This window comes from Scardinius erythrophthalmus (assembly GCF_964197995.2).
Source record: "Scardinius erythrophthalmus genome assembly, chromosome: 3".
In the NCBI taxonomy this organism is placed as follows: domain Eukaryota; kingdom Metazoa; phylum Chordata; class Actinopteri; order Cypriniformes; family Leuciscidae; genus Scardinius; species Scardinius erythrophthalmus.
Genome location: NC_138223.1, coordinates 31,175,485 through 31,201,504, shown reverse-complemented (window position 1 = coordinate 31,201,504; position 26,020 = coordinate 31,175,485). Strand labels below are relative to the sequence as shown.

The window sequence follows — 26,020 nt, the reverse complement described above, 5'->3', positions numbered from 1 at the left end:
GCTGAACAGGAAAATATATAACTTTTTCGATTTGCAGTTCACTGCCTGAGACTTGCTAATTGTACCAGTTAACAAAGTTAATGCCCAGTATTTTATGTAACACATTCGGCTTAGTGTCCTTGAAACAAACCCAAATCTGCAATTTAGAGAAAGTTATCTTTAAAACAAACAAAATAACAGCAAACACTATGTTATAAAGACTTCTAAGGATTTCTAGGAAAGATCTTTAAAAAACAGACAAAATCAGGATAAGCTTGTAAGCTCATATCGTCAGTGCATTGCAGAATTGTACGTATCTCTGTTTTACCCATCATCCTGTCAAATATGTCCTTAAAGACCAAGCTCTTATTAGCCTTGTCAGATGTAATTGAAATAATTATTCAGTACTCTTACTTTTAATTCTGCCTGTGTTTGAAACATGTTATATCAGTAGTATACCGGAAGACCACACAATACCGAGGGAAGAGGTGTGTGCTGGCCTTTTGCCTCGCTGTGTGTTTTGCCTCAGAGGGACTTTCTAACAGGATGAGTGACAGATGCTGGTGGGTCAAGGTCAGGTTGCCTCAAACAATTTTGTGTGAGGACAAAATGAGAGAGAGATCACCCCTTAAAAGGCTTGAGAGGCAAGAGAAATGGAAAACCGCAGGGAAAAAAGAAAAGAAATAAAGAATTCGGAGGGTACTGTAAGAACACTGAAATTCAAAAGTCTTTTTTTTTTCGACAGGAAATCTCTTGGCAGTTGTGTTGCTTCTATATGCACCAGAGAAACAAGCATGCAGCCATCTTGATGATTTTGTGTTTTAACTTCCGTTTTTATGTTAGCTCTGTATATATATTTATAAGGCATCGCTGACGAAGAGTAATTAGCTGGTCAAGTGGATTTACTTATTGTAGAGTTATTGACGAAAGTTGCCATGCCTTGTACTGTTTGAAGCAGTTGTCAATGTCAGTCGACCGAGAAGATTTTTAAATGAGGGGTTCATTCATAAATCCATAAGATATTACCTTCCTGCTGTGGAAATACAAAGCGGAATACAGAACACAACGAACACAGCACTGAAAAGGGGCGGAGCTAAGGTCTATAGGCAGCTACATGTCATTATTCCCTGGACTCCGTTCAAATTTCTAACTCAGTAATTAAATCAATATTTTCTCACAAATGCATATTGGTATTGATTGATTTGACAGTTGAGTGTCCAAATAAAAGGTAAAAGACAATTGCAAATCACTTAGGGAATTAAATATATATATATATATTTAAATTTATGAATAAGACTTCCTCTATGCATATTCCACACTGCAAAAGTATGTTTAGAAAAAGTAGAGAAGAAAAATCACTCACCAGAGATCAATAGACCCCAAACTGATCAGATATATTTTGCTTATTATATATATATAAAAAAAAATTAAACCTCTGCAGGAAATATTGTAAAAAATGAAAATAAAATAAAATATAGGACTGTGTAATGCATATGTTTTGTGCAATTTAGAGCTATTAACATCAAAATCATTTTTATTATAAACATGTACCATGTCATTCACGTTGTTTCATTTTTTACATCATGAGCATAAAGTCCAAAAGCTATTACCATCTACTGAGGTCGGATTGGATTTTTACTTTATTTTGTTATATTTCATAATGCTTAAACCCATTTTATATTTTCTTTCTCTCTCTCTCTCTCTCTCTCTCTCTCTCTCTCTCTCTCTCTCTCTCTCTCTCTCTCTCTCTCTCTCTCTCTCTCTCTCTCTATCAGGGATAGGATTTTGGCGCAGTTTGGCTTGTACAATCAAATTGAATAGATACATTTTACTATTTGAATGCATTTTTAGAGTGATTCATTCAAACCGACCTGTATACAATATATTGATCTCTTAACATATCCGCTGCAGGCGCCTCTGATTGGTTGAACACCACTTAGTGTCCAATTGCCTGTTGCATTTTTATAGTAAGGAATCAATAATTCAATACTTGATCTATGGCATCTTTCAAGTCACTGACAATCCACAGATGTCACATTGTGAAAATATACTACACTTACGTGGCAAAATAAGACTGGTGTCTGTGAGATAAGCATACTGAGTAATAATCAATGCCCCTTTTACGCCTGTAGACATTTCTTTGCAAGCACGCTTTCCCTATGGAGTTATTGCATAAATGTAATGTAGACTTACAACCCTTCAAATTTACCCAAAGGCCTTTTTACAATCTTATTGCTCATACAACCAGTCCCGGTTGACCTATACCAACAGGTACGGGGGCACATTAGATGCTAAAAATCACATTAGCCTTTAAACACCACAATGACGTTTTACTTTCACCATCGGTTCATTAACACTTCTTTAAATGTGATCTCCCCTCTCCAGTGTGACAGGATGGACACAGGGTCTTCTGCATGATTGCTCACACATTTCCTTCTCTGTCATGTAGTTCAGCCCACTCATACATTTGCTCAGAGCTGCATGTTCCATCAGTTGAGTCATGAGGGATGTGAAATAACCACATGGCACAGCTTTAGTGATGTCACAGCGGGTTTTCGTCCCTGAGCTAATGCAGAACAAGCCAACCAGTGAAAGGATCGAGGATCCTTTGGGTTTCCTCGTATGTAAATTAAGCAGTGTACTAAAAAATTAATCTCTGCCTAAGCTCCAAACATAAGGATTGTTGTCTGCAGGTATACTGTAGTCCTGAACTTTCTATTCATCAAATAATCCTAAAAAAAAATCAATCATGGTTTCCACAAAAATATTAAGCAGCACCATTACTGTTTTCAAACATTGATAATTAATAATAAATGTTTGTTGAGCACTGAATCAGCATTTTCAAAAGATTTCTGAAGGATCAAGTGACACTGAAGACTGAAGTAATTGCTGCGGAAAATTCAGCTTTGCCATCACAGGAATAAAATACATTTTAAAATATATTATAATAAACAAATTATTGTTTTTACTGTATTTTTGATCAAATAATGCAAGCCTGGTGAGCATAATTCCTTATAAATTGAAATATCATATTTAAATATCATAACTTTTATAAATTTAATTGCACAAAATAAATTAATAAATAATTTTCAACAATTTCTTAGCTCAAACAGTTAAGTGTGACGCTAACAACGCCAAGACCGTGGATTTGATTTCCACAGAATGCATGAATGCTTTGAACATCATGCGATGCCTCTGAAATTATGAAACTCCATGACAGCCACAATGTGGGTTTACACACACGTTGATGGAAAATTATGGCATATGACTTTACATTTCCAACACTATTAGAAATCATTCATACAATTCATCAAAACTTCATACTAGCCACCTTGAAAACATGACCTTGAGGATTTATTTAAAGGGATAGTTCACTTTGAAATTAATTTTTGATATGTTTTAGCTTACCTCAAGGGCATCCAAGATGTAGGTGTCTTTGTTTCCGCAGTAGTTTCAATTTTGATATTTTTAGGTCAAACCGTTCTTGTCTGTCAGTCATATAATGCAGGTCGATGGTCACTGGCTCAAAACACAAAGCACAGAGTCCAAATTAAAACAATTCCCCATCGTCCAAATGAAACAATTCCCCATCATAAGTACACATTGATGGCCTAAGACACGAAACGAGCGGTTTGTGTGAGAAAACGAACAGTATTTATATCGTTGTTATCTCTTGAAAAAAGCACACGTCCAAATGATCTGACGGCGCGGGCGGGTATAGATATATACACTAGATGTCGCTTGGCTACGGTTTCGTTCCAATGAACTGCAGTAGCCAAGGCGACATCTATGTATATATCTATACCCGCCCGCGCCGTCAGATCATTTGGACGTGTGCTGTTTTCAAGAGATAACAACGATATAAATACTGTTCGTTTTCTCACACAAACCGCTCGTTTCGTGTCTTAGGCCATCAATGTGTACTTATGATGGGGAATTGTTTCATTTGGACGACGGGGAATTGTTTTAATTTGGACTCTGTGCTTTGTGTTTAACAGAGCTTGTTATTATGACTACTGCTTATGACACTTAACTGTTAATGCTCATGATGAGGACACCAATAGCATTATCCTTCCTCTCTGCTCTAGCTATTTTTCTTTGTATGGTTGACATTATGGCTGAAAAACCTTGGAGGTAAATGGATTATAGAGCCCATTGATGTTCATGTTAGCATACCCTAGTAGCATATTTTTTCCACTTATTCATTTTTAAATATTACTTATCCCGATCATTATGAAGATAAATTATGGAAAATATGGGAGAAATTACACTTCTGTGGTTGTCCAATCGTTTTTTTACCCCAATCCATTGTAATCTATCTGGATGATTTATTCTTTTGAGTTGTTTCCTGAGCCTGCATCCCACTTCCGTCATGGGAACGTTAGGTGCTGTCAGGCTCCTTAACACAGACTGTATCCTGTTTTTTGTTCCTTTCCCTTCCCTCTTCCTCCTGTTGTTGTTTCTCTCACCTCTCTCCCTTAGTCTCTCAGGTGCTTTAGTCTTAGTTCACCTCAACCATAGTGTTGACAGCTCCAACCACCCAAACTGCAGAGGAGACTAGAAGTGTGTGTTTGTGTGAGAGTGAGCAGGTTACATTCCAGAGGGAGCATTTCTGTGTCAAATATACTCTTTAGAAGCAATTACTTGTTTAGGCACATGTATAGTTTTAAGCAAGCATTCATTTTGTGATTCTTTACGTTTAGGTTTACAGATTTTAAGTGTATTTTTACCCCCCCCAAGTGCACTCTGGTTAGAGAGTAGGACAGTCTGGAATATTACCAAGCAAAAATCTCTGCGGGAGTTTGGAACAAAAGAGACAGAAAAAGTGAAAGCTGTCTCCCTGCTTTTCAGTAAAGACAAGCCTTGCAGAAATTTGTTTTGAGAGAGGAAAAGGCTCAGTTGCAGAGAAAAACAAAAAACAAAAAAAAACAGACTGCAGCTGAAAGCTCTCAGGCGTTTTAAGTAGGTGCTCCCTACCTTTCATGCGGATTATGTGCATAAATATATAACCGTCTGTAATGCTGTCTACAATTGTTCCACAACCACATATGAAACACATATCTGCTTTTAAATGTAAATAAATATTACACTTTCAGTTTGTGGCATCATGGTTTTGCAATGTGTTGGACATCCTACATTCCTCATTTCCAAAAAAAAAAAAAAAAAAAAAAAATCAGACTAAATATGTAAGACCCAAATATAAGGGAGTACGGGGCACAACCTAACACATTAGGGTTTTGGCTCAATTATTAAAAAAATAATTAAGTTAAATTAATCCTTTTTTACACAAGCAACATACACATCTCTGCTACAAGTTTTTTTTTTCTAGGACCAACCATTTTCATACAGTTGCACTGAAAGTGACAGAAGTGCAAATGTGACAACTTGTAACACGTGGGTGTAACACACATAATTCAGTATTTTATCTGTATAGTTTGATATTGTTTGTACATCTGTATAGATAGATATCCATACATCCATCCCTCATCCAATCATCCTTCTATTATGGATCAATATCATGGATAGATGAAAGGGCTGCACAGTTTTGCAATAAATAAAGAAATAAAATCATCAATTATATTTGGGTGTGGCAGCTGCAAAATTATTATTATTATTATTATTATTAATAATAACAGTAATAATAATAAAAACGAGCTCAAAATCACATTTTAAAGGGTTTATTGCATGATAAAAAGGCTTTTTAATAAATAAGCAAGTGATCAATGCATAGTTAACAAATATGAAAAAATCATACGTTTAAAGGCACAATATGTAACTTTTTTGCTTTAAAATTAGCAAAAATCACTATATCTACGTTATATATTTTTTTTAGTTGTGTACTTACATTATCCCGACTGTTTCCAACAACTTTCAAACCAGGAGAAATTTTAATTTAATTTTTAGACATGGCACGTTTCTTTATTTCCGTTTTGTCGCAGTCAGTGGCGTCATATCCGCGTTGTCCCTGGTTTCCACCTATGGTTTCCGCTCGTACTGCCATGGTAACCAGAGCTATGAGCAGAGCCCTCTGATTAACCAAAGCGACAGATGTGGACAACTGTGGAGTTCGCAATGTCTATTTGCACGCTGTTGTTGTTTCGTTCAAACATTACGGACCATGGCAAGCAGACTTTGGATAAAAAAGGAGAACTAAAAGGAGAATCAATATCAGCGCGGTGTTTTCGAGATGCCGAGAGCTCCCATAGACAGTATATAAACGAGAGCTCCACGTCCAAGACTTCGACCGCTCCTACATGTACTTTATTAAACAGGTGAGCACATTTACATAAAACTAATCAATGTTTTATAGTTCAACAATGATAAAATGTTAGAATATGATCTGTATGTTATTCTAATGTTGATCTAGCTTACTGCTAGTCTCATACAGACAAACTAACACATACTTTTCAACACATTCAAATGCAGTTTAGTGTGCTAATGTAATGTTAGACCAAGTGAAACAGAGCTGCGTTACCTCACAAGTTTAATTTGTCTAATAAACTGACCTGTGAGTTGTAATTCTGCTCTTGTGTGTAGTTCGGTAGAATGAAATGTCCGTATTCCTTTTATATCTGCGGGACTCGCGTCGCGTGTGGAGCTGATAGCTGTCTCTTAGCAATCCAGAACTGCTTCATATCACAGTCATGATAAAAGCATCGATGTATTCAGTCATCCATAAACATTATTAGATCGGCCGGCTTGACGTTGACGACAACATCCATAATTCTTAGCATGTGTTGCGTCATCAAACTACGCCTTTGTTATTGTAAAGAGGTTAGCAACCCCTAGTGGCGAAAAATTCCATACTGTACGTTTAAATTCCAGCATTGTTTGTGAAAGTCCAACAAAGGTAAATGTGGCAAAATAAATATATAAATAAATACTCAAATCTGAAAAGTTGTGTGGCTCCCTGTTTTCATTTTATTATCATTGTACACTTGGTGGCTTAGTTGTAACACTGTGCTACAACTAACCCCGCTGTGTAAAAAATAATAAAAATGGTGCTATGTTTTAGCCAACAAGACAGTGATTAAGGTAATATAAAGTTAGATTTGGTGATGAAAAAAATTACTTGCATTGTGTCAAAACACTCTTTGTCCAGAATCTTCACGAAATCTTATCAAAACTTTCCACAAATCCGCGGGAGACCATCTTGGCAGCGAGAGAAAAAGAGCGGAAACACAACCTGCTTGACCCTGACTAAAAGGTCTGTGTTACATTTAACCCTGCGTTAGTTTGTGCCACGCGCTCCCCTAGAATTATTTTTTCGTTTAAATCCACCTTTTACATGTGGTTGTGGGAGGCCTCAAATGCAGAAATACATGGATTTATATATTTTTTTATATTTTAGTACGTTTTTAGGGAAATTTTGCAATATTGCAACGTTGTGCCGGTTGGGTAGCAGACTTTCAGTCATTTCACTGTCTGAGCAAATGTAAATAACATCTAAGGGTTCATTTGCAGGGTGTACTGCTTACAGTATGTAGCCCCATAACAGTAGCCTATACACTAATAATCACACAATATTAAAGATTGGACAAGTCATATTTTATGAAAAATAAACCATTTTTGATTTAGCTCTGTTCATAGCATATTCAATTATGAAATCAAAAGGCGGTTCTTGTCCTCCGAGAAGCAGAGGTGGACATTGCACTTGCTGCAAAGTTTGAAGTAGTCTTTACCACAGTGTCTGCAGCGTCCTCTATTTTGCTCATCTTCTGACACAAACTTTCGTAAATACACCAGTGGTATATGAAGGGAGACGGCATCATTAGTGATATCCTGACCTGAAAAATCAATGTTGGGACTGATAAAATCCTTTTTCAGCCAGCGATACCTGTCACGGGGCATGGCCTGTGTTCTTGAATGACTTGATTTTGTTGGCATGATATCCGCATAATCATCAGATGGATGGTCACTGGGTTGTTTATTTTCCTTTTCCAGTTCACATCATGCGCTTTGTAGATAATGTATTTCCTGGCTGGTGGTTCTGAAATGAAAAAAATAGAATAATAAAAAAAAAAAAAAACACTGGTTATTTTCCATATCCCAATCAACACATTGAAAGAATTCACACAATACCGCCTGGCTAGCTTATTGTGCCCTCTACTTATCATGCTAATAGCATTTATAGCTCCCATGTTCCAGAACATTTGTCTCTCATGCAGCCAGGAGATATTTGGTCAAACAAGCAAAGCCCAGAAAAGAAACAGACCAATTAAGGTATATTTTATAAATGATAAGATACAGATAGTTCCAAATATTGCTACACAAATACTTTCAAATTCTAAAAGAAAATGTATTCCCTAATTCAACTTGAACTTATCATTTAATAATTACATTTGGATTAAGACTCAAAAGTGTAACAAAGAAGACATTTAAAAATGTGTGAATGGTCAAACACATTATGTATCTATTAGTATTTATTTCACATGGAGCAGGCGAGAAGTAAAATTCATCCATGTAATGTGAAAGGTGCACAGGTACATTTTGTTACCCCTTTCACCCAGTGTTGTAAAATTACAACATTGACATTACAAGCTCAAAATCTAATATGATTAAAGCATTCAAGAGTACCTAAATATATGCATGATCTATACATGTTACTAAATTTTACTTACTTGAATGTTGATTTATTCAGTCCAGTAAAACAAGATGATGTGCTTCAAGGCAAGTTTGCAGGTTGTGTGAGTTCATGGCCAGGTGAACAGGCCTATTCACAAAATATTCAATCCAATGGCATTTCAAGGCAATAGGACCCTTATAAAAAAAAAAACTTATTTATATTTTTTCATATTATGCCCTATGTCAACTTTATTTCCTGCTAGGCAAGTTCACATGCATCGAGGTACGTTTTCACTTGGAAAGACAGATGGGCTACTACCTGATCCAGATGTACATTCCCAGCCTGCTCATCGTCATCCTCTCTTGGGTCTCCTTCTGGATCAACATGGATGCCGCTCCTGCCCGTGTCGCCCTGGGAATCACCACAGTGCTCACGATGACAACTCAGAGCTCTGGATCCAGGACGTCCTTACCTAAGGTCAGAGTGCATAAAGCATCAAAGTAAGAGCCTTGCAGCATCTTCAAAGCATCTATTTTCCTGCCATTCATTCTCAGTTATCATTTATTAATGCAGTCCGCAGTAGAATGTGTAAATGCGTCCATGTGTGAAAGCAGGCGTGCAGTGTGTATTGCATATTAAAAATTCATAAATGCTACATTGAGTTATGTAACACAATTAAACATTCCGGCAAATAGGCTTTTTCACCCGGCAGAGATAAAATTATCTCTGATTCATAGCGGTGATGAGGACAATTGTCAAGGTCCCTGTTTTGTTCAATAATAAAACGACTTGGCTGTCATGCAGGCTGTAATGAAAAAGCCAAAGGCTAATTAAGGTCTCTGAGAACAACTGTTTTTGTGTGTTTCTGCCATGCAGGTGTCCTATGTGAAAGCTATCGACATCTGGATGGCTGTGTGTTTGCTATTTGTCTTTTCTGCCCTGTTGGAGTACGCTGCAGTCAACTTTGTTTCACGGCAACACAAGGAACTCTTACGATTCCGACGGAGAAGGAAGAAGTCTGGAAAGGTATGGACTGAGCTGAACTGTAACAGGCAATCTGTCACAAAATAATGCAAAACACATCTGATTAATGTGAACCCACATTTATGATAAGATGTAAATTGCTGATGTGGACACATACAAGTCAGAACTCAAATGTAAATTATTTTTATTTATTATCCATAAAAAATCATGATAAATTTTGAAGCAAGTATTTATGAGTGCTGATGATGGCACACTGAGTCTGTTTGTGAAAAACAGCACGACTGTGAGTTTGATATCACTTGTATAAAAAAGGAAGTTAGTATTGAGCAACATTTTAGACACACTATTCTGATTTACTTGTTTGATCTTGCTCCGTCAATGAAAATGGTTCCAGTCAAATCCACAGTAGAATCGTTGCAACAGTGATGCTGTCGTTGTCGTTTTGTTCTTAAATGATTCTGTGTTTTAGAACAAATCGATTGGATGAATGATTCAATGACTCACTCATATAGACAGTCACTTGTGAGTGGTTTTGAATGAGGTTGAATATTTGATTAAATAGCTCAATCATTGAATGAAATTTTCTGGATTCGTTTATTAAGACAGACACTTGTCGCCACCTACTGGCGTAAAAAATGTAACCTGTAGAAAGAGTCGCTGACAAATACCCACCAATGCACGTATACTGTCTGAAATACCCCAACAAATATAACATTATCCAAAGAGTAAAAAGTTCCCGTTCTGTTGATCAGTTATTTCGGCACTCTAGTCACTCTAGCCAATCAGATTTGAGGACCAAATCTAATCGCTTTATAAATAAATGAATTAAAATATAACTGATATTACAGAAACTATTTTTGCTCTGCCAAAGAAAAATATTTCCACAAGAAGCAGCACTCTTGGACTGCTAGTTCAATCAAATTAATGGACCTGGTATATGCTCTTGTATAACCTTCTTGAACTTGGGGTTTAAAGATAAAAACAAAATAATAATAATTCTCGGAAATATCAGTGGCAAACACACCCTTTGTCAAGTTAGATTAATGGTAATAAAGGTCATTTATGACAATTCACCTTATAAGAAGATTATCTAGCACAGTATATGTCTAAAAAACAGAATCCAATAGAGTACCATTCAAAGCACTAAAGTGAATTTGAAAATCCCATGGGAAGGATTTTGCCCTGTATGAGGAGAAACTGTCACTGCACTTGAACTTGACAGTAACTGAAGCAGATGATTGGGAGACTGACAGAATGTCTGTGCCTTTTAGACTCTGCTCAGATAAATTCTAAATACACAGCCAAACACAGTTTAACTGATTTAATGCGTATGTTCTGGAAGGCAAGTTGAGTTGATCTGATGCAACACTTGGAACTATGATGTTAAGTTTGAGCAACATGTAAGGTCACATTAACAACAGTCTATCATTGATAATGTTATTTATTATATAGCTTATAGTAAAAAAAGTAGTTATTTGCATCTCTTAGTTAAAATAAGCATCTGGAATCACATTTGTTTACGCTGGTCTCACAGAAACACCCACATTGTTAATCCTACACATATACAACACTGCCCCCTAGAGGACAGAAGTATTCAGTGCATTTTTATGGCATACACAGCAACTTTATAACCAAACATATTTCAAACAATGGCTAAATCCTAATGAACAGCACAAAGGTCACATTGCCATTTTTGTCTGTTTATATGTTGTCTTATTGGAGTGTATTAATATTGCATGTGGGCTGGGGTGTTATTTCCCCTGGCACTATGGAGCTGGAGGATTATTGACTCGTGATATGCTTAGCCAGTGGAATATTCTGGCAAAAAAGAGAAAAAAAGAGGTACAAAGTGCATTAAGTTTAAATGACATTATAAAATGCATGTGCAAGCAGTCCAGGCACAGGCGCAATATTGGATGCTGCAATTTACAGATGAAACCACTTTTTTCATGCAATTTCATTATTTTACAGTACATGCCTGAAATAGTTATTTTTGAATGCCACTTACTGGTTAATATTTCTTATTTATTTTTCAATTGTGGACCATGCATGATATCCTGCATGTGGTGAGCCATTATGTTTTATTAGTTTGCATGCTTTGTGTTTCTTTCTCTCTTTCAATCCCCCTGCTGTGCTGAAAGACTTTCGATCAAACATTTGATGAGGAGCTTACCGAGTCATTGCATCGTATCAATGGCCTACGCAGTGCCGAGCCTGTTTACGGATCAATGGGCCAACTCGACGAATCCAATGACTGGGTAAAGAGAGAGCGCACAGCACTTCATCTCTGTCCCTTCGGTTGACTGATGAGATCATGATACAGTCACTCCTCTTCATCCCCTTCTTCCTCATGTTCATTCAGTGTCCAGCCCTCATGAAACAGCACGTCACATCATTTTACCATTTAGTACTAGTGATCATAATGTTAACTAAATAGCCACATATAATGATAATGGATTCATTTGATTGCATGTTTTTTTTCCATTTTTGGAACCTTACTTGAGGTTCAATTTGTTAAATTGGATAATACATTTGGTATCATGAACTAACTTTGGATATTATTTTTAGAGCATTTATGTAAGTTAATGTTAATTTCTACATACAGTATACACATTTAGTCGTATAATTTTAACATAGGCTAAATCCATTTTGAACGAACATGAATTAACTATACAATGGTATATTTATAAATTAACAATTGTTTCCCTGTTTTTAAATAAACCAGTCTATTTAGAGATAGATATGACATAATACATTATATTCTTAAGAAAAATAAACATTTGAATCTAACATCAGTAGATTCCCCCAATGTGTTTATTTTAAGATAATATACAGAATCATTAAAAGTTTTTTATTGAGCAAGGACGCATTAAACTGACTAAAAGTGGCAGTAAATAATGATTTCTATTTCAAATGAATGCTGTTCTTTTGAACTTTATATTCATTTTTATCACATGTTCCACAAAAATATTAAGCAGCTCAATAAAAAAGCTGAGCACCAAATCAGCATATTAGAATAATGTCTGATCATGTGACACTGAAGACTGGAAATTTAACTTTGCCATCACATTAGAATTTTAACAAAATTTTAAATATATTAAAATAAAATAAAAATAGTTATTTTAAAATGTACAAATATTTCACAATATTACTATTTTTGATTAAATGAATGTAGTTGTGGTGAGCACAAGAGACTATATATATATAACAATAGTATATACTTTATCACTTTATTAAACCACTGGGGCAGAATACCAATGAAGTAGCATCAAAATAGACAAATTATGATAAATGTCCAGTATCACTGAAATAATGACTTTGAAATAATACAATTATATTTTCACCTGATGTCACACTCAAGATGCATCACATGTCTCGTTGCCCAAAATTCTCTTGCCCTCAATTAATCTCAGTTGCATGCTTACTAAATTGTTATCTTCCAGTAAATGCAACATACCCATCTTTCCTTATGTTTTATTAGTGGGGGAAAAATAAGTACAAAATAATGTTTGTGTTTTATGGGTTAGACTTTTCCTCTTTCAACCAAAGTCTTCTTTATTTGACTGAAAATCATTGTTGACGACAGGACTTAAATGAAATGTGCATGCTAGCAGGGCATTATTTTGGCAGAAACTTCCCAGAAGTCATTTAAAGTGTTACGAACATCTCTTAAAACTAAAACAGAGTGCCAACTCTAATTTACTGTTCACATTATTATCAAAATTCCCTATGAGGGAAGCAACAGGTTTTGCGAATGTAGGTCTACTAGAGTAATGATTGCTTCTCTCTTTGTATCCTTTCCTATTGCTAAGGAGGAGGATGTACGGGAGAGCCGGTTGAGCTTTCCCAACGCAGGGAAAGACGGGGCTGTGCCCAAAGCCGCTAACAATGCGGCCCCAACTCCCTCTGACCCAGCCCTTGCTGCCAGCAAGAGTCACGAGGAGATGAGAAAACTCTTCATCGACCGAGCCAAGAAGATCGACACTGTGTCTCGTGCCGGATTCCCACTGGCTTTCTTGTTTTTCAATATTTTCTATTGGGTTCTGTACAAAATCCTACGCCACGAGGATGTGCATAAGCGATAGATGGAACATGGCGTGATGCAGCTTGGGAAGTACTGTAAGTAACACAGTAAAGCTACATCAATGAACTCTGATGCTATTACTCCTGTTCCTGCCATGATCTATGCTGAATTCTGAAAATGACTATGAAAAACTGTGATGTCAAGGACCGGTGGTTACTTTCAATAGTTTGTTTGTGTTGTGCACCCATTCAAGGACACTGCGCTCGCTCACTATGCAATGGATAGGCATCCGTAAGGCCTCTGACACACCTGTCCTTTAACAAACTACGATAAAAGTGGACAGAACTTCCTCACACCTGTTTAACACAGGAGCACAGTCCGACACCGATTACAGCCCCTTTAGAGACAGATGTGTGTGTCTTGCACTGGTTTTGTCAACTCTGTTGTCTTACAGCTTCACTGCCAATGTTCTGTGTTGTATATTTGATACACAGCTATTAAAAAATGACAAGTATATATCAGAGTGCAAGAGCAGAACTCTGTATTATACAAATTTCCAAACACAATATACTGTATAATCTTGATGATTTTATAAGAAAGTGTGGAATTAGCATTTGGTCAGTGTATTTTACCCTTGGTCATTTTGTCCTGACCTGATTGTTGACCAGCTCTAGAAACCAGCATCCAGGCCAAAAACATTCTGAGCTAAATCTCAAGAATGACCCTGAACCAGCAGAGAAGACTATTCTGTTTACAGCTATGAACACCTTGCTTTAAGAAAACACATTTCCAAAACTTTAGTGGGTAGCGTAATGACTAATTGAAACCATTCTACAAGTCCAACTGAAGTTTCTCTCAAACAAAAGCATTGTTGTTCGAAAACCATTGCAAATCACTTCAAGCTAATGATGCCACTGCAAAATAATGCGGCTGGGAGTGAATTCTGTCAGACATGTGTTGCAAATTCGTGAATGGAGAAAAGAGGTGGGCTGGAGTCTCAGCCAATGTGTTTTCTGAGAATACTCAAATTGAAGTGCAAAAAAAAAATAAAAAAATTTGTAATTAATAAAAAAAAAAAAAAAATTGAGTGGTTTTAAACTAATCTAACTGCATGAATGGCGATTATATGGCAATTGATTTTGAAAAAGGAGCTATTGAATTCAACTAAAAGAGAGATCCATATTCAATTTTGCTTCTAAGGGTATTTTAATCATCCATAGGGTACTGAAAATGTATTTGAAACAATGTTTAACAATATTATCAATATTTATTTTTTAGCACTGAAACTCAGAATTATCTGTTCACTTGAATACTGTTCAAAACAGTTAAAATACTGGGACCAGACTTTATTAAACCGTTTTTGTTTGTTTGTTTTGTTTTGTCATGATGATGATGATGATGATGATGATGATAATTCTGGAAACCTTGTCTGGGAGAAATGTATTTCCTTTTCTTTGAAAATAAAAGTAATCTGCTGGAAAACTGTGCCATACAAATGATCAAAGCATATCTAGTCTCACACATTTCTAAGACAAAATAGAGCTGTGATGTTGTGTTTTGAACACCATCTGACATCAGCATTTGGCACACACATTCATCATGGAATGGATAAAGGAAGTTCATAGACATTTACAGTATAATGCAAGAGCAGTTGTAATTTGTTTTGTACATATTAATATGTTAAATGTTATGCATGAATTTAAGTCTGTTGTAGTGCATTTTTTTTAAATGTGAATCTGACCTGTCAGTCCAAATGTTCTCGCTGCTATCAAAAGAGAGTTGGTTACAGGTGAGACGCATATGTTCTTCCGTGTACATCTGCAAATAGGCTTCTGGTCACACTGTACTTTACAGTGTCCACATATTGCCTAGCTAAGTCAACAGTTATAAAAAATAAAAAATAAATAAAAAAATATGCCACACAAAACAGTTTGTCAGTATTTAAACTTTTAACACTGTAATGTAAAGTGTAAAGTTCCTTTTTTAGGTTTACTGAGGCGCCCTCTGAGAAAGACTGAAAAATAAAGATGTTTATAAAAGCATCATTGGTCTCTCGTTCATTTAGGTGCGTTCATTTTCTCACTTTACGTGTGTGTACTTGTACTGCATTCGACTGCTGCCGAAGGCATTAAAGAGCTATAGCGCGGAGCGCTCACAAAAATGTTAGAAGGCTAATCATTTTTTGGGGGTAAATGATAGTTTGTAAAACGACACCTGGCCGTCTATGTTTACTGTAGTAGTACTGCATCTACACGCCCCCATCTGACTGTTCGCCTACATAAAGCAGTGCGCGGTGCGTCCGGCGGTGAGCAGCATGATTCTCCACGGGAAAGTGGCTCTGGTCACCGGCGGCGCGCAAGGCATCGGAAGAGCCGTGGTGGAAGATCTCCTGGGGAATGGGGCGAAGGTTTAGCTTTCTCAAATTTCTATATATTTTAAATGGACATGTTAATGCGGATTTATCCAATTAACTATTGGGAAAACTTGTACAAATCTAAACTATTTTAGTTGCCTGTTTTGTGGCGATTTTTCCCCATTTGATCATCCATCATTTGATGGCTTTAGTTAGTTTACTTGTTTTAGCGTTGCGTTATTAATTTATTTACTTTTTGACAATTCAGGTTGCATTGGTAGACCTGAACCAGTCTGTGGGAGAGGAATGTAAAAGTGATCTAGATGGTCAGTTTGGAGAGGATAACTGTATTTTTATCCAGTGTGACGTGACGGACTCGGGGAAACTTAAAGGTAAAATCATACTTTTTACTTAGGCTTTTACTTATAGGGCATGTATCATCTTCTCTGAGGTTGGAATCGTTTTCTTAAACGAAACAATGATCCACTTCTCATTTGCGCACCTGTATGTGAAGCGCATCTTATTCCTGAACAGAGTCTCATTGTTTGGGATGTTAATTAGGTCATAGTAGACCTTCATAAGGCCCCAGGTCAACATTGAAGAATGTTATAGGTTTTTTGAAGTTTTAACACAATCAACTTTGTCTTTTGTTAATATTTCTCCAAGACAAGGGTTTATGGGTCGGTGGTGAGGAGATTGTTCATTCCTGTTAGACTTGTTTCTAACGACACACTTACTATAGAGTTTAATAAAATGTTTCTTTGTGGAATGCTGCAGCTGCAAGTCAGGTGAGGGCACATGCAGGCTGACACTGGCTGTATTTCAAAACCTAGTGAGCTGCCTACCTGGATTGCTCATTTTGTTTTGATGCAGACACTTTGTACTGCTGTCAAAAGTGGAACTATTGTTATTGATCAAAACATGAAAACTGTTTTTCTTCCCTTAGATGCCTTTCAAAACACAGTAGAGAGGTTTGGTCGATTGGATATTGTCATCAATAATGCTGGAATCAACAATGAGAAGAATTGGGAAAAGACCATTGAAGTAAATTTGGTGAGTTAACCCTTAAATGCATGAATGTTTTGCCAATCATTATTACATATTCGGGTCTTTAGAGACCCAAGTCTATATCGAACACGGATGGATCTCTACCTGTCGCGATAATATAAAACTCTCCTGCTATAACAATTACAGAAGAATTAAATAAAGCACATTTTGTTACCTTTTGGAGCTTGGAAGGGTTCAGTTTGAGCAGATGTTTTATATCATCATCACTGTCCTCATCAGAGCTCATTTCCCAGTACATTCAGCATCTGGCTCATTTTCGCAATCTCAAACATATTCTTAAAACGATCATTTTCAACATCTTCAAAATCAATATTTTGATCGCTGACAGCTTCTTCACCAGATCCACAATCAAGTGACAGTGACTCTAATATTTGATTGCGTTTAGTACATGTAGTAAATTGCTGAGCCATTTCAAGTTTTGCTGATTATACTTCCTATTCTGCCTGTGGTAACTATGATTGAAATGTCACTTCATCATTGTGTATCAGACATTGCCACTTTGTAGAATAAGGGTGAATTGCACTTATTCAGTTATCAAATATTTAATTATTTTAATTCATTTTAATTCATTATTCCATTTTCTGTACAAAGATTCATTTTATGTTATATTGTTTACAATTAATTGATTGAGGAATACTAGAAAGATTGATGTCTAACTTTAAAAAAATGAATGAGGAAGAGGGTAGTGAATGACGTCCCGGGTCACTAAAGACCCGAGGTATGCATTTAAGGGTTAAAAATCGCTTTTACAAAAAAAAAAAAAAAACACTTGGATAGATCATGCCAAACTGTTACATTTCCGCTCAACCTCATTTCCTTGAACACATGATTTACACAGATATAGTGTGGATAACGCTTTGTGCCTTAAGGGCACAACATTCAACCACACTTCAGGAAAGGAGTTACAAATCCACAAAACAATACTACACCCCTTGCTTCTAGTCCAAAAGATTTCACAATAGCACATGAAATGAAATAATCTACAGATCTTTAATATTATGCATGCCCTGCAGAGTGATTTCATAATGGACAATGATGCAGTAAAATAATGTGTATTTATGTTAGTTCATAATAGCAGGCCAATGTCAACATAATCTCACTCTGAAAACATCTGTTCACTATGTGCTAGTAGATTTAAACAACTGTTTTCCTCCTCAGACATCCGTAATAAAGGGGACATATTTAGCACTAGAACACATGAGTAAAGAGTATGGAAAGGAAGGAGGGGTTATCATCAACGTCTCATCTATGGCAGGTAAGCCACTGATAACTTTATTGTGTGTCTAACATATGTGCCTGTTTTGAAAAAGTTAGCCTAAAAGTTCATAATATAGCCTGTACAGAGTATTGTGCTTAAGAAGGTTACACAACAGTATTTTTTTTATCATTAGCAAACTATAGAATGAGTCAAATGTTTGCTCACACTAAAGCAAATATTTGTGTTTTGTTCTGTCTGTTGCCAAGGATCTGTACCGATTTTTTACCGACAAAAAATTACACAAGCACAATTACACCTAAATAATAAATTACATAATAGATGCTGTGCAGTTACTGAAGATTATAGATAAATGACTTGCTTGATGATTAAGATGTAAAAGAGTCAAAACCTTTAGAATAACAGGTCATTTGGGCACACCTTTTTGCCAAGAATGTAGTTTTAAATGAACGCATGTAATATGAACAAAACGACAAAAGAGCATGAAGCAAAAAATAATAGCAGTATGCCACAATGAGACATTTTAACCTACAAAAGTATCTGCTTAAAAATGCACTCGGATGAAATGTGATTGGAATTATATACACTTCACATGAAATGAAAAGGCTGACAACATAATGAAATGAAATGCTGCTAGCCATGTACAGCACAAACGTGTTAACAATTAACAATGCATGTAAGTTAGTCGAGATTGAATCCAAGAATCATCTTATTGTTAATAGACAGTTTTAAAATAAACACAATGTTTTTGTACGATGCAGCAGAATTTGATAAACAAACTTAATACATCCACCACAGTAGGTGGCAGCATTAAAGTTTCACTATTACGCTTTTTCGGATATTACCTTTCATGTAGTGTGTAATATAGCTGTTTGTGAATGTAAAAGGTCTACAAAGTTTCAAAGATTAAAATGCATGATAAATGGAGTTATTGTCTCCCAAAAGAAAGAATCGATTCTGAACTGCCTGAAACAAGTCGCCAGCAAGTCCAGTCGTTGATACGGTAAAACCGACACCATCATTACTGTTTGTATCATTGTGTCTAAAAGTGCTGAAGAAACCCTCGGAGCTGAAATTCAGATATGGTCATGGTCGTTTCGTTTTCGACACGTTGTAAGAGGTAGACCTTTCACAACAGAGTGGGCCAATTGACCAATCAGAGCAGAGTAGGCTCTCGGAAAGAAGGGGTGAAGATAGGAGAGATTGAATCCTTTATTGAACCATTTCAGACACTGTGAAAAAAGAGGTGATGCAGCAATGTATATTATGAGAAAATTCAAGTGTTTTTTTGTTTTGTTTTGTTTTTTACCTTGGATGCATGTTAACCTATTGTAGGAGACCATGATAGGGGTATTTTAAATCCAAGACTGCATCAAAGAAGAGCCAGCATAAAGTAAACAAAAACTTTTTGGTAACAGCCATTTCAGTAGTCTCTGGGAAACTGCAAAGTGTGAGACATTTCAAGATCTGTCTCACACTAATTATTTACAGTACATTACTGGGACACTCCTTGCTTTGAAGTTGTATAACCCATGTGCTCTATCTTTGCCTTTGTGACTATTCACAGAAGCAAATCCAAGTTCACACTAAAAAAAACACACCAGATTTGTATTTAAGCATCCCAGAAGATGGAAAAAACTGCAATCGTATATCAACAGCATAACTATTATGACAACAAAGGGAAGGCTATCCATCTTCAATCAGATACCTGTGTTGTGGTGACACTGAGTTGTTTGGACATAGACAAACTGATTCTGGGCATTGTTTTGAAGATATGAATATGATTTTGTGTATATACGTGTGTGTACATGGTGGATGATGAATGGCTGACAGTGAACTTGTTATAACCCCCAACATGCTCCACAAGTTTTTAGACTTTGGATTTGAAACAGCCTTTTCATTTCCCTGAGAACTGGGATAAAGGATGGTTTATTTCTATCACTGCATCTCAAGTTTCTAACTAATGTAACACAGGTGATTATCCTTTTTTTGTGAGTGGAACAACTCTCACTTTGTGATGGGATCTTAATGGAATTTATTTTCTTGTAACTGGAGATTTATACTCTTTTGAATTTTGTTGAGGGATCTCACTTTCTCTCATTGCCCTCACTTCCAAAGCTGGAAGCTTGATATTGTTGCTGTTTAACCACACATTAAATTGCACAACTTTGTGTAAGAAAGTAACATTAAGACTAAGTTAAAATATAGGCCTGCTTCACCCTCCTTAAACACCAATGAATCAGTATTAATGTTGACAGTACATCAAATAATTATTCATCAGAAACTAGGAAACAACTGAAAAAAAAAATTTTTATTATTGTAAATACATATTTTGTCTTATACCTGTACATGTTTTCATTATTGCTGTGAGCAAATCTCATAGACTGTGAGGAAAACTAGGTTTCCCTGAGTTGCATCAGATCCAGTTTCACATCCACAAGTAGCAAATGCAATAAATTAAACAGAACTGATAAGGCTATAAAAAGAACATTATAAATATAATATGAATTATATGATTATGATTTGTCCTCAACCCATCCCACGGAACAGCATGGAGCAAAAGTAATTTTAGTATTTAATATAGAGATCTCTATAATTAAAAGTACATGACTCTTTTGGGAAATAGATAATCATATGCATCTGGTTTTAGAGCATATAGGGGGCGAGAGCTGAACTTACCAGCTGAATGGAAACATGTCATTGAAGTAAGACTTCATTGTTTGGTTTACTTTTTATTAGGATCTTCCCCCTTAATTAACATGTTTACCGATACGAAATCTTGACGACTGTCTCCGAGATGTTAAAACAGCCAGAATGGGGAACAGAGCCTTCAAAGTGGATTATTCTCTGGATGTGCATTACGGTTGTGTTTAGATTTGTTCATCCAGAACACACAAGAATTGTTTAATTGTAAATACTGTCTCAGCTATTTGCCCCTGGCGTCCCTTGGCTGCCTCAGTTTAATGCGGCTTGTAAATGTTGTTTATTATAACAGAACGCTCAACGCTCTAAGGAAACATAGTTCTATTTGACTTCTCCAATAACTTTTCACATAAAATACAATTTATGTTTATTGCAATATAATCGTTATTAATATTCATATATATTAATATTCATTGTATTGGGAAAAATCCAGGTGACTTTTCCACAAAAATTTGTATTTTCATATAGGTCAATAAACAACCAAACTGCCCTTTAAAGTTTAAAGCAGTAGTTTAGGAAATTGTCCTCAGCTCTTTATGTTTCTAAAGAGCCACTTTAGTTAAAACAGACTCAACAGCCATTAGGATTTTCATACTTGAATTAAAGGAGAAATCCACAGAGCCAGACATTTTCCATGACGAAGGAATTGGAAGTCATTCACAGGCTTCGTTTTACTACAGCCTCAATAAGATGAAAACGTTGCGCTTTCATATAACAGACTCTGTTCGGTTACAAAAGCTTTCATTCAGTCACATGGGATGATAATGTTGTCATGAACGTTAAAGAAATAGAAATAATGCTTATTTTAGCCATGTACTCACCTTCATGTTTCAAACCCATGTGCCTGTGGGGGAAAAACAGAAGATATTTTGAAGAATTTTCACACTACTCTTTTACAATGACAGTTCATAGTGATCTGTCCCAAAAAAGCACCATGAAAACAGTCCATATGACTCATGTGCTATATTCCCACATCTCCTCAAATGTATGGGGAATATATTACAATTTTAGTCGTTATTCCCAAACAATTGTTGTAACTTGGGAACTGTTGAGTCAACAAGTTGAACTCAGATTTATGAACCGAAAAGAACCAATCCGACCAAATGAACAAATCCTGATCTGGTTCTCGAGTTAAATTCACTGACATAATGATTCAACCGCAGTTAACATCTCACTCATCTCATTTCTTACATTTTAAGTGACTTAAATTTTGGCCTTTGTGACTATTCACACAAGCAAATCCAAGTTCACACTAAAAAAACACACCAGATTTGTATTTAAGCATCCCAGAAGATGGAAAAAACTGCAATCGTATATCAACAGCATAACTATTATGACAACAAAGGGAAGGCTATCCATCTTCCATCAGATACCTGTGTTGTGGTGACACTGAGTTGTTTGGACATAGACAAACTGATTATGGGGACTGTTTTGAAGATATGAATATGATTTTGTGTATATACGTGTGATACTTGGAGTATAATGCTCAAGTCACAAAAGACATGGTCATATGGAAAACCTTAAAAAAAAAATCCTTTTTTGGGGGGGGATTAATATTTGTTTTGTTTCTTCCCAGCATTTCTCCATTCTCCTCACCAGCCAGTGTACACAGCAACAAAGTATGGTGTGATTGGATTTTCACGAGCCATAGCTGTGAGTACATTAATCCTGTGTCATCAGTTTACCCTAAGTAAAGTTTACCGTAACCATATGTAAATCCTTTCCTTAAAATATGGTACATTCCAGCTGACTACCAAACCGGCTGACCCAGTGCGGTTTAAACAGCCCAGCTTTTCCCCCAAGAGAGAGTAGTTGTGTTTGCTCACAGATAGGATCTCTTACTCGTGTGTGTTGACACATTCTTTGCGCTGTGTGTGTAATTTAGGCTGACCGTGTTTGGACACGTTTTGTTGTCGGCAGGACGCATCTGAGCAGGGCAATTATGGAGTGAGGATCAACACACTGTGCCCAGCCTTTGTGGACACCCAACTACTTCAAACTGTGGAGCATGAGGAAACAATGGGCAAGTTTGTCAAGTACAAAGATGAATTCAAACAAAGGATGGACAAGTATGGCGTTCTTAAGTAAGCTAAACTCAGTTGAACTACCTGTTTCTTCTGTATGGGATTATCTTAGTAGTTTTGCTTTGTTTGATGTATTCAGTCCCTTGAATAAACAGTTGTTTGGGCAGACAGCAACAGTGTTGTCTAGAAAATGGCACAAATATGTTTCTAGTCCAGACCTTTACAGTTCCAATATAAATAGTGGATTGAATGCTTTCAAATCTTTAACCCTGCCTTTACTGGGAAGTGTAGACATTTCGTTTTGCACCACCCACGGATTAAATGTGGATTAGACCGCATGTTTTGCTTGCACTATTTTTGACATGTGCTTAAATTTTAACCAAATCAAACACCTCCACCCCAACTAATCATCTACAGTATTACATAGATGATACTTTATTTCATGCCTCTGCATTTTGCCTCACTCGCACTATTATTCTGGTGCTGGTGGTGTATCTGAGGATGTTTTATTATTTTTTTCCCTCTGAAATGTCTGTTATGTGGTATCTGACTATCTCAAACTCTCCGTAGACATAATGAAGGATGTGTTATTTGAAGTTACAGTATGTTGACAAGAACATAGAAGAAATAAGTTTGAGGCCAATAGACTGATTTTACAACACAATAAAAGGAATCGCCTTGTTATATCAGTGTTTGCATCATAAAATTCCACTTTCTTTGCTGAAATGTGTTACTTTCACTTAATGCCACAGGACAAAATAGTAAAATGATGTTGTGTCTTTGTGTATATCTACAGACCATCTCTTATTGCTGAAGGAATGCTGCGAATCATAACAGACGAAAGCCTAAATGGAGCCGTGATGAAGATAACCTGTTCTAAAGGCATTCACTTCCACACCTATGAGCCTCTTTCAGCTTGAGAGTGATGAACAATCAAGCCAGTCCTGTTTATTCCTCACCAGAACATTTATTTCATTGAAGTCCAGTGCAAACACCTGGAAATAAATAGAGAGGGTATAGATTTTGTAAGAGGACAGTGTTTCCTGTTTATCATTTATCAGTTTTGAAAATCAAAAAGGATTGCATACTGGTGTGCAGGCCTCTTTCTAAACCTGTTTTTTGTAATGCCCTTGAACATTATTTTGTATATAACTGCTTTAACTGTGAGTAATTGCTTTTGAGAAAAACAACAAAAAAAATCATATTTATTACTAATTCATTACTGTTTTGTGGCTATCATACCTCAATATTTCTCAACCAACCTTTTTTGTTTTGTTTGTTTTACATATAGACATTTGTGAGAGAATATCCAAGATTTTTAATGTATAAATCAAACAATAAACTTCTGAAAACATAAAGCAAATAATTTCTTTATACTTTTGTTTTCTTTATTTGTTTCTTGCAGCTAAATTGCATAGTCTCTGTTTTACCAAAACGTAACCTAAAATCTACTTGTCGCGTCTTGTATACTTAGGGATTAGCTACTGTATAAAATGTTCTTTTGTATACAATGTTCTTATTTTTCATTTAATTTGTTTACACTTTTTCCTGCCTAATGTATAAGTTGCACTGTTCTGGAATGGAAAACCAGAAACAAGTGTCACCTGGCAGCTGTGTTTACATCCATGAAGTCCTTATGTCCAGGAATCTGCACATTTGCCTCCGCTTACCGCATTACCAGAAATAGATGAGCCCTGCAATTTTAAATTTGGTAAAACTTTATTTCGATGGTCCACTTTAGACATTCTACTAACTACAAGTAAATTTGCAGCTGCATGTCAACTGACTATCATTAGAGTATTAGACTGTCTGCTTAAGCAGCCTGATGTCATGAAATGTGTCCACGCATTGTATTTATTGTGCAATTTATACGCAGACATTTGTTTTTACGTGCATATGACTCACAGTTGGCATACTTATGGCGTGTAATACACACGTACACACCACTAATCCTACCCAAGGGGTTTAGCCTACAGTCGATATCAAAGGGCACGTAAAAACTCATTTTTGCATATAAATTGCACAATAAACACAATGCGTGCTATTGAAGACACATTTCATGAGATTGGGTTGGCTTAATATTTGTTAACTCTTTATTTCGATGGTCCACTCTATACATTCTAACTACAAGTAACTGTGCAACTGCATGTCAACTAATTCTCATTAGAGTATTAGTAGACTGTAATATTTGTTAACTATTTCAGTGGTCCACTTTATACATTCTAACTACAAGTAACTTTGCCCCTGCATGTCAACTAACTCTCATCAGTTTTACTGTGTAATATTTGGTAACTTTATTTCAATGTTCCACTTTATACATTCTAACTACAAGTAACTTTGCAGCTGCATGTCAACTATCAGAAGAGTATTAATAGACTTAATATCTGCTAACACTTTATTTTGTAAAGTGTATGCTCCCCCAACCATATAACCCTAACCTAACAGTCCACTAGTCTACTAATACTCTGAGAATTAGTTGACGTTTAGTTGCAAAGTTTATTATAGAATGTTTAATGTCCCATTAAAATAGTGTAACATTAAAATTTAGTTAACAGGCAAAAGCTTCCTCCTATTTTCAGCAATGCCATTTCATTCTAACAAGCTGTTTGATATACACTGTAAAAAAAAAACACCTGCCTCATTTCAATTTAAATTATACTAAACTTACTTAAAACAATCTAATTGAATCTTGTATAACTTAAAGTAAGAGTAAGCATATGTTGTCATGATTTATTGATCATACATTTTTATAAAAATAAATATTTTCAATGAACTTTCCATAAATGCAGTCAAAACAAAAACATATTGTACATATTGGTACATGTTGTGACATGGAATGCATCACTTTATCTTAATCAATCAAAACATGACTGTTTTAAATACTTTAGGACTTATGTTTTGTTGTATCATGACATCAGTACAGTGACTTATCTGTTTTAAATACTTTAGGACTTGTGTTTTGTTGTATCATGACATCAGTCACCAAGTCTACACTAAAGTAGTTTCATAAATAATATAATGCCCTAGTTGGTTCATAAGGGTTAAATTTGACAAGAACAGTTCTAAGAGTGTCCGACTATCAGATGAGAAGAAACTTTTTGCG

The 26,020-nt window shown here is 35.9% G+C and overlaps 2 protein-coding genes across 5 annotated transcripts in view; both read left to right on the top strand.

The window, feature by feature from the left end:
- The window catches only part of glra3 (glycine receptor, alpha 3), a gene marked incomplete at both ends in the record, with an annotated part of 46,340 nt that extends 32,726 nt beyond the window's left edge, over positions 1 to 13,614 (top strand). Inside the window, 4 exons of one of the 4 annotated variants that reach the window (XM_081361332.1) lie at positions 8,808 to 9,022; positions 9,422 to 9,571; positions 11,671 to 11,787; positions 13,342 to 13,614. In XM_081361332.1, coding sequence (XP_081217458.1) covers positions 8,808 to 9,022; positions 9,422 to 9,571; positions 11,671 to 11,787; positions 13,342 to 13,614 — 755 coding nt within the window. The remainder of the gene's footprint in view (positions 1 to 8,807; positions 9,023 to 9,421; positions 9,572 to 11,670; positions 11,788 to 13,341) is intronic. The other 3 variants (XM_081361335.1, XM_081361334.1, XM_081361333.1) reach the window with 3 other exon arrangements.
- Positions 13,615 to 15,866: 2,252 nt separating this feature from the next.
- On the top strand, positions 15,867 to 24,265 carry hpgd (15-hydroxyprostaglandin dehydrogenase). Its single transcript, XM_081362223.1, has 7 exons — positions 15,867 to 15,960; positions 16,175 to 16,298; positions 16,853 to 16,959; positions 18,133 to 18,229; positions 22,470 to 22,546; positions 22,814 to 22,977; positions 23,714 to 24,265. Exons 1-7 carry the CDS (start codon positions 15,868 to 15,870, stop codon positions 23,835 to 23,837), a joined length of 786 nt encoding a protein of 261 aa, XP_081218349.1. The 5' UTR covers position 15,867; the 3' UTR covers positions 23,838 to 24,265.
- Positions 24,266 to 26,020: the final 1,755 nt, after the last annotated feature.